General features: G+C 37.8%; 1 protein-coding gene across 2 annotated transcripts; it reads left to right on the top strand.

Moving 5' to 3' along the window:
- The first annotated feature begins 672 nt into the window (after window positions 1–672).
- LOC130420680 (E3 ubiquitin-protein ligase RBBP6-like) lies at window positions 673–3,461 on the top strand. 2 transcript variants are annotated; one of them, XM_056748170.1, is made up of 10 exons: window positions 673–1,066; window positions 1,421–1,520; window positions 1,604–1,640; window positions 2,020–2,061; window positions 2,153–2,241; window positions 2,315–2,411; window positions 2,494–2,633; window positions 2,712–2,887; window positions 2,962–3,065; window positions 3,155–3,461. In XM_056748170.1, the coding sequence occupies exons 1-10, from the start codon at window positions 907–909 to the stop codon at window positions 3,401–3,403; spliced, it is 1,194 nt and encodes a 397-aa protein (XP_056604148.1). In that variant the 5' UTR covers window positions 673–906; the 3' UTR covers window positions 3,404–3,461. The 2 variants fall into 2 exon arrangements, with proteins under 2 accessions (XP_056604148.1, XP_056604147.1); XM_056748169.1 differs by having other exon boundaries at window positions 2,956–3,065.
- Window positions 3,462–9,716: the final 6,255 nt, after the last annotated feature.

Genomic DNA, 9,716 nt, shown 5'->3' with positions numbered 1-9,716 from the left:
TCAGCTGATAACCACTGACAACGCCCATTCAATCCACTGATAACATTCGAAGCGGGTGATTTTCCCCTGTACGAGCATTTTGGCGCGCGCGCTCATTTAGCAGCCGCTTATAGAGCGCAGTTTAATTGAACACTGCGCGTGCCCGCTGTTGATAACTGAGGTAAAATAAAAAAGATAAAAAAACATTTTTAATTGATCTTTAGATACAGTGCAAATTAATTATATTCATTACCAATGTTGGGTATGTTTCCTCAAAATGTAATAATTACTAATTACATCGGGCTACATAAAGTACACTCTGCTTTATACAAAAAACTCATTAACCTACTCCACAATGACAATATAAATCTTTTTTTAATAAATTAAACATTACATGTAACAAACTGTGACCATTAGTAACCCTTATTTATTTCAGTAAAATAACCGAATAAAAGGAAATATTGAATACAAATATTAAGTCAATTTAACAAATGCAAGTACATTACAAATGACTAATAAATGAAGAGTAATCCCCTCTGTTACATTTTATTACAGTAATTAGACTCTGTAATCATAGACACCAAACACTAATGTTAACACACTTCAATAAAACTTTATTTTTTTGTTTAGTTGTGCTTTATGTGCATCTTAAACATTGACGTCATCAAGATCGCTTTTAATTGATGCGCTTGATCGGTTTCCATAGTAACAAGCAAAGTTTTGTTTAGTGTTGCTATTTGATCGCTGTTCACGAGAGCACCTTTCTACATCCTCGTTGTCGTCTGATTTTAACTTCTTATATTCATATTTGTGTTATTAATATCTATTATTGTTGTGATTAATTACTTGCTGACCATTTCTATTGCATTTCTGCCAATTTATTACATTCATTGCATCTGTTTGTGTGCAGGGGCATCAGAACGCAACATGCCGTGTGTTCATTATAAGTTTGTCAGTAAACTTACACACGACACTGTGATCTTTGAGGGACTTCACATCACTCTCGGAGATTTGAAACGACAAATCATGAGACGAGAGAAACTGAAGCGATGTGACCTGCGCATCTCCAACGAGCAAACTGATGAAGGTAAGTTCAGCTATTTTACATGTAAACTTTGACTTATTTACTCTCTTTAACGGGTATAAAGTATTAAATGTGATTATGGAAAAATAGTCACGGAGGGCAGAGGTCACAGGCTTTATCCTTTTATCATTTTGATAAATGATTAAATGAACATTAAGAAAAACGCTGCAGGTCACCTCCGTTTGGTACACTCACTAGTATGTATTGTATTGTATTATATTGTATGTTTATTATAAACTAAGTTTGTAAATAGTATAAATATATTATATATTGATATGTACTGTGGTCGGTATACAGTATCCTGGTATTATTTTAGTTGGTGTGGACAGACTGTAAATAAGTGTGTGTTTCCCACAGAATACACTGATGATGCAGACATCATCCCCAGTAACACTATGGTGACAGTCAGAAGAATCCCTGGCACTGGGGTGAAATCCACATATAACAGACCTGCAAAGTAAGTCACTTGATGATGTTATGAATATGAATCTTTTAATGAATATCAATCAGTCATTAAGTCTTTGTTGTTTTGATTTGCAGTAACTGGTCTAAACCATCATGTGGATCTTCAAAAGCAGTATGTAAACAAAAGTGTTGACTTGATTGTTTATATTGTGCTGTAGGATCTCTTTAAGCTGGTCAGAGTTGACCATGAAGAAGCCTTGAACAATAGGCCTGAGTTTATTTTTACTGTAAAATTCAATAAGTTAAAATTCATTGTTTAAGTAATTCATGTCATCTTATAAGTTTTATATTTTCTGTCATTAACTTATTTCAATATAAATATGTTTGTGGTTTAGCTAATATACGTGCGTTTAAAACTCTCTACTAAAGTATTGCTGTAAAATGTCATTTGGTGGGTTTCTGTTTACATTGTGTTAAGTGTCTTTAGTTTGTCTCTCTGGGTGTGATGGGGTTCTGAATGGTAATAAATCTCTTTGGTCTTCTTTCAACAGCAAGTGAATGGTTCTTTAATGTCACTTGAGCAGCTTTTCAAGGTACTGAAATCCACTAAACGATATGAAAACTATGTAAACTGTATGTTTGTGTAGAAAAAGGCGTATAAAGCATTTATTTGTAAATGAACAGACAGAGAATCTGGCTGAGGCAAAGGCATCAGAGGAGGACAAAATTAAAGCTGTCATGTTCCAGTCCAGCCGCTGTTACTATTCTACCAAGTGAGTATAATAACGTTCACATTGTGACCTGAATTTTCAAGTGCTCTCCATCATGACTCTCATCACTTACCAGTGAAGCACTCAAGCTGGTTGGAGGCCTTCCACCAAACTATGTGTGCTATAAATGTGGCTTACCTGGGCATCACATCAGAAACTGCCCAAAGACACGGGTAACACATAACTAACTGTGGACAGGATTTGTGTGCACGTTTTGCAGTGAATGTTAATGCAACCTTGCTTGTGCCGTCACAGGATCCAGCATTTATTGGGAGCAAGCGCATACGGAGAAGCGCAGGAATTCCTGTCAGCTTCTTAATGGAGGTGGATGACCAAAACATGAAGGGAGTGATGCTGAGCAGCAGTGGAAAGCATGTCATTCCCATTATCAACGCGTAAGTTTACAACTGTAGAGACCTCACCACTGACACACATTTGCATTCGGTTGATAATTGTGCGCTTGTTCTGTTTAGTGAGGCTTATGCAACTCAAAAGAAAGAAGATCCGCCCTTCTTAACCAGGAGTGAGTCCTCCACATCCACCCCAGATGAAGATCCGGTGCCCGATGCTCTGCTGTGTCAGATCTGCAAAGATCTCATGACTGACGCTGTGATGACGCCCTGTTGCAGCAACAGCTTCTGCGATGAGTGTGAGTCTCTACACAAGCAAATATCACTCAGTTTTGTTTGACCTTTGAGAACATATGTGATTGTTTAGTCGCAGGTATTCGAACGTGTCTGCTGGATTCAGATGAACATGTTTGTCCCAGCTGCACAAAGTGTCATGTGTCTCCTGATGATTTGAATGTAAACATGTTCTTACGGCAGGTAAGATTGTGAAACTGTACATCAGGCTTTTGTCAAGCATCAAGCTCTGTCTTCTTTTCAAACCGGTTTTCTGGTTCTTGCTCACACAGGAAGTGAACTGTTTTAAGAACAGAGCCGAGGGGTCTGGTTTCTCACACACTCGAAAACCCCTGAACTCTTATACGGCGTGTTCCTCCACAAGCCAAAGTCTCAGCCATCGGTCCAGCTCAGTCGTTTCTGAACCCCACGATTCCCGCACCAACTCATCCTCCGGTAAGAGGCGACGGGGTTTGCGTGATGATGGCAGTGAAGACAATGACTCCGGACCTCTGCTCAAGAAATCCAAGAATGCTTTCTGATGAAGAACATCCAGGGAGATTCATCATTATGTATATATTATGTATATAGTTACAGTAGATATCATAGACATATAGAATTAATAAATACATTTTACATTTTATTCAGGTTTGAAAAGTGTTTTTGAAGCCGCACACGCACACACACACACACACACACACACAAACACACACACACAAAATACTAAAACAAAAACATTCATTATTATTTCTTACCTTTAACTATAATTTAAAGAAATCTAAATCATTATCACTTTGAACAGACAATAAGAAAAAAAAACTTAAAATACAGAAAAGTACCCAAGTCCTGCATAATTTTTTTAATTATTATAAATTATTTTTGGTCCCTATACTGAAGTTTTACCTTATATATATATTTTTAAATATATTGTATTAGCAACTGAACATATAAAGTGTGACTTTATAAAGAATTTGCTCACTGGGCCACATGCAGAAATTAATTTTTATGGTGTGCAAAACACTTCTTTATTAAGATTTATGTCTTTTTTAAGCAGGATTAAAAGTAGTGTCTTGTTCTTATTGGACCAGGTGAGTCTTTGATTTAAGACAACTAATAGCTGTCTCGCTGCCATAATTTGACCAAACTCCCCATAACATTCATACTTTATATAGATTACGCCTTTCCTGTCAGATGGTTTTCCAGCTGATGTGCTTTGGAATAATAGGCTGTATAAAAAGAGCTCACAACTAAAGTTAAATTAATTATTAAAGTTAAAATGTAAATGTAATACTAAATATAATTGTATATTAAATTATTATATTAAAACTCAAAAAATGGCACTATGGTTGAAAATGATTTAATCATGTTCAGTGGTTCCACATGTTAGAGTCATGTTTTCTTAACATTAAATTAACATGTAGCAAGAAAATAATTTAATCAAGTAACCTCAATATAAAAATAATATGTAGAAGATCAAACCATTATTATTGTGATCAGTCTTTGCTTTCGCTTTGGATGAAAGCGTCTGCTAAATGACTAATGTAAATGTAAATGAAACCGTCTGTAACAGAAACATTTCAAAAGATATTCAACAAAAAAAAAAAACATAATAAAGGTAATCATAATAAATAATTATATCCAGAATAAATTCCAACTTTGAATTACATTCTGGTACTATCAAAACCTTTTTGAACATCTTGTTGCAATGTGGATATTACTTTATTTCAACACCTAAATATAATGTCACAAGAGTTAATGTTTGGTCTTGTTTTGTTTTCGTAGTAAATACACATGATATCTACGTTTTTAAGCTACTTTAAGAAAACATACCACTTTGGTATTTATTTGACACCTCCGTGAAGTTGGCACCCCATATAAATAAATTGTAACCAAAACTATACCATTCGTTTGTGCTGTGTTTGTGCTGATTTGTGCCGCAAAAATGAGCGTTTGTGCTGGTTTGGCGTTCAAGATATTAAACAATCTTTTTCTTGGCTGTGTGACGTCACTTTCCACCCCATGTCGTTCAACTCTTATCAAATTGGTGCCATTCGTTTGTGCCCGATTTGTGCCCGTTTGTGCCATTAAGAGAAACAATGTAACTACTTTCCTTACCGAGATATAACAAGAAGTATTCTGGGCCAGTGACGTCACTTTCCACCCCATATCGTTTAAATCGCCCCGAACAGGTGGCGTTCGTTTGTGCTCGATTTGTGCCGGTTTGTGCCGTTAAAATGACCACTGTATGTTTTTCCCTGCCTTGGAAATAAGACATATTATTTGCGGCAGTGACGTCACTCTCCACCCCATGTCGTCCAAATCGTATCAAACTGGTGCCGTTCGTTTGTGCTCGATTTGTGCTCGTTTGTGCCATTAAAACAAACACTGTAACTACTTTACTTCCCGAGATAGGCTATAACAAGAAGTATTCTTGGCCAGTGACGTCACTTCCACCCCATGTCGTTTAAATCGCCACTAACAGGTGGCGTTCGTTTGTGCTCGATTTGTGCCGGTTTGTGCCGTTAAAATGACCACTGTATGTTTTTCCCTGGCTTGGAAATAAGACATATTATTTGCGGCAGTGACGTCACTCTCCACCCCATGTCGTCCAAATCGTGTCAAACCGGTGCCGTTCGTTTGTGCTTGATTTGTGCTCGTTTGTGCCATTAAAACAAACACTGTAACTACTTTACTTCCCGAGATAGGCTATAACAAAAAGATTTTTGGGCCAGTGACGTCACTTTCCACCCCATGTCGTTTAAATCGCCCCGAACAGGTGGCGTGTGATTGTGCTCGATTTGTGTACTATGACTTTTCTTTAATATAACAAGACCTGTTGGATTAGACGCACCACTCTCAACTCCATATCGTCAAAATCTCTCTAAACTGACGCAGTTCGTTTGAAATCGATTTGTGCTGTTAAAAGAAACCCCTAGCAATGATTTTTCTAAAATATAACAAACAACTAACCTTCAGCAGCAGTTACGTCATTCTCCACCCATGTCGTCCAAATCGCTCGTGGCACTATTCGTTTGTGCTCGATTTATACTATTAAAACAAACCAACTTCTTTCCTTCGTTAAATTTAACAAGAACATTTACGGAAGCGTTGACCTCACTCTCCTAAATCTAAATCGATTCAAAACGGGCCGTTCGATTGTGCCATAGATAGAAACAACATATCTTATTCCCATCATTAGACATTAGCTAGATTTCACGCGATTGGAGTATACACCAAAGTACCGCGAGCGCGAGAGCACAGTTCTGCGATCAGTAGCCTACTGCGGTCTAATTTTTGTCATACTCCCTATGCCCTGCATAAATCTGACATGTTTGAAATAATTCAAGTTTTTCAATAGCACAAATCTAATCTCTGACGGCGCTCCTTTCCTGTCAATTGATTGGTGCTGGATATTATGGATACTGTCATAATTTATGGATATTTTTGTTTGATGTGACCTGCAATAACCTTCTAAACACACTATTTATGGGCCTCACTCTTGATTTAAAAATAAAACTGAAATTAAAACAATATATCTGTGTGATATCTTACAGCTTTGAAAAAATGTCTTCCTACCCCCTTAAAAAAAAAACGTTATTTACCTCATGCATTGCATAGTGGGAAAACAAAACAGGAAATAACCTCTGGTTGTGGAAAAAGGTAAGCATGTGCTCTAAGATAAAACACTTGAGAAAAAGAGTAAAAGCATATGTGATTTTATAACAAACAGGATAATTTATAGGATCTTTATTGATATACATATGTTAAAAATGCAAGACTTAATTAATATTGAGCACCAAAAATCTTGAGCTATGTGAACACATGCGTTCCTAGTTTTGGCATCACTGGCTTTGATAAACAGAATGAAATTTCAATATATATATTAAAATTATAAATAGACCCATTCTCTGAATTAAATCAATCAATTTATTAAAAAGATCCAACTCAAATGAATAACAAATTTACTTGTCATAAGAAAAGTAGTGTTAACTAAAACTCATGTAATAGTACTTTCACCCCAACTAAATGTTTTAAGACAGTTATTTATATTCTGCTGTAGTATGTCAGTGGGAAATATAAGTTAGCATTTCCAAACATTCCTTTTTGCCATTTTTGTAATAATCCAGTGTGATTTTTATATTCACATGGAGTATACCCATTTTTATTACACTTACAACAATGGGTATACTCCACACAGAGATCAGGTCTCACACACATAACAGTAATATACAAATCATTGTCTTAAAACAATTTGGGGTGAAAACATTATAAAGTATACATAAACTTTTGCAAGGCACTACTTATCCTAACAGTTGACAGAATTAAAAATATTTTTTACACTGAAAATAACCACAGTGAATATAAACATAACTTTAGGATGTGTTACTTGCAGTAACGTGTTAGTAATACATTTGTACAACTGGCCCAGAGATTAGTTCAAAATCATTCTTGTTTTGATCAGATGCCAAGGAGACCAGCCTGTGAAATTGATGACATCATCAATGTCATCAGAGCTGCAAAGGAACGGATTGTTTCGGGATCAAATGTAACAGTTCCCTCAGAAAAGGTGTGGGTGGACTTAAGCAATCAACTCAACAAAAAAGTTTCACCCAAAAACCTTTATACTATCGTCAAGACAAACAGGCACAATATATGGCAAATCCTTGAGCTATGCAAAAACACCACCAATGTCCAAAATAAACATCCAAACAGTCACAGCTCACCAGAAACCTCAGTTTTGGACTCCACAGTGGCAGACAGTAATCAGCAATGTCAATGCTTTGACATTCAGTTTGAGATCAGTCTTTCTCATCAGAAATGGGTTGAAATCTGGCCTGAAAAAGTTGTTTACAAGGACAAATCACTTCCCACATGTCAAAGGGAATACACCATCCTGAAACCTGGTGCATGGACTCACACTCTGTATGAAGAGATATGGAAAAATACCAAGACATCGTGTAGTCTTCGATTCAGGAGAGCCAAAATTTACCCAAATGTTACATCTCACTATCTAGACATAATTGGGTACTGCTCAGAGTGTGATGCACAGCTGTCTATAAACGCCAAAAATATGCCAGCAACTAACGAACCTGTTGTTCTTCAATGCATGATCTGTAATGTCGATGACAGTCTCCACACTGGCAAAGCAAAACGCAAGTTATCAGGAAGCCTGAGAAGACGCGTGTCGAAGGAACTCTGGGAAGGACGAAAACCAGCAAATGTTTGGCGAGCAGCCGAGGCTTACAAAATGATGGATGTTGGTGACCCAGAGCCTAGACACTTACCAAATCTGGCAACTTTGAGAAAAGCCAAACAAGAAATGGGTGACAAAGAGCTTGGAGACAAAGACCCAATCATGTCATTGCATCTTCTTAAATACAGTGTTCCCCACAATGGAAGCATCCATGACATAGGCCTTGATAGGTTTTTTTGTCATTACTGGACTCCATCTCAGATGCAAGTTTATCAAATGAATTCCAAGCCCTCGGGTTCTTTTGTGAGTTTTGATGCAACAGGTACAGTTGTGAAACGATTGAAAAAACCTTGTGGCAATTCTGGGCATATCTTCCTGTACCAAGGAGTTTTGTGCTCACAAGGAGATCACATTCCAGTAGTGCAGATGCTGTCAGAAAACCACACTATCCATTCCATTGCAAACTGGCTCACTGAATGGCAACGAGCAGGTGCTAGGGTGCCCAAAGAGGCAGTCTGTGATTTCTTTGGCTTTGCTTGGAGGATTGGTTAAGGCCTTCACTCCTTACTCAGACCTAAAAACATATGTCAATCAGTGTTTTGGAGTACTGACTAAAAAGTCCAAAGACTCACAGCTACCACCCTGCTTCATCCGAGTTGATGTTGCACACTGCATCAAGCTCATTAGCCGGTGGGAATGCCTAAGACAAAAAGGAAACAGAGTTAGAGAATTCTATCTCCGTGCAATGGCACAACTTCTACAATCTGATTTACTGGAAGATGCAAGGGAGCTGATTTATTCAATTGCAGTGGTTGCCTACAGTGAATCAGAAGGGAATGATGGCAAAGGAATACCTGTTGTCTCAGAAACATGCAAAGCACAGCTGAAGAGACGAATTGCAGTGGGGGCCTTGCCTTGTGTCACTGAAGACGATCATTCCATGGAGCCGACTGGAATTGACGAGACACTCCACACAGATCTGAAAATGTGGGTCACAGAAATTTGTGAAGAAGGTCAGATGAATGCAGCACACCATGGGGACAGAGACAATCTGCATTTCCTTCCAGAGCTTGTTCCAAATATTATAAGAATGGCATGCTACCTCCCTCTTTGGACAGCTGTGATGGTTCCACACTTCAAAAGTGTACACAACACAGCAAGTTCTGCAAATGTTGAGGCTGAATTTAAGAACATAAAACATGGCCTCTTTAAACATGAAAGCCTGCCAATTCGAATTGACCGTTTTGTCAAACGCCATCTTGAATTCCTTGAGGGCAACATGAGAATTTCTGCTGCGACAGTGAAAACAACGGAGCACACAGAGACAAATAATCGTAATACTGAGCCAGAAGCAGACCATACTGAACGTGATACAGGGGTTGAGTCATCATCACTAGAAAAAGACCCCGTTGAAAATTGGAAAGGACTCAGCATTCCTCCCAAAAAGCGACTGTCCTACCTGAACCCTTGCTCTGAGTGGTTACATGCAGACACAAACCTAAAAAGAAAAAGGACCAAAATTAATGTCTTGAAAAATGGCAACTACTATGCTAAAACACCTATCAAAGTTGACAAAATGCTTGTGAGTGTAACTAACACCTGTGCCTTTGACTCCTTTTGCCAGTGCCTTTGCTCTGCATTCTGTGACAGTGGATCATTTT

This window comes from Triplophysa dalaica, chromosome 5 (assembly GCF_015846415.1).
Source record: "Triplophysa dalaica isolate WHDGS20190420 chromosome 5, ASM1584641v1, whole genome shotgun sequence".
NCBI lineage: Eukaryota > Metazoa > Chordata > Actinopteri > Cypriniformes > Nemacheilidae > Triplophysa > Triplophysa dalaica.
Note: the sequence above shows the minus strand (reverse complement) of the source record. Positions and strands in the feature narration are given on the sequence as shown.

Excerpts from the sequence above, each read along its gene's own strand:
- LOC130420680 (XM_056748169.1), top strand. The coding sequence starts at position 907 with ATGCCGTGTGTTCATTATAAGTTTGTCAGTAAACTTACACACGACACT. Across the intron at positions 2,412-2,493 it reads GAAACTGCCCAAAGACACGG|GATCCAGCATTTATTGGGAG; the intron begins GTAACACATAAC and ends GTGCCGTCACAG. Across the intron at positions 3,066-3,154 it reads TAAACATGTTCTTACGGCAG|GAAGTGAACTGTTTTAAGAA; the intron begins GTAAGATTGTGA and ends TTGCTCACACAG.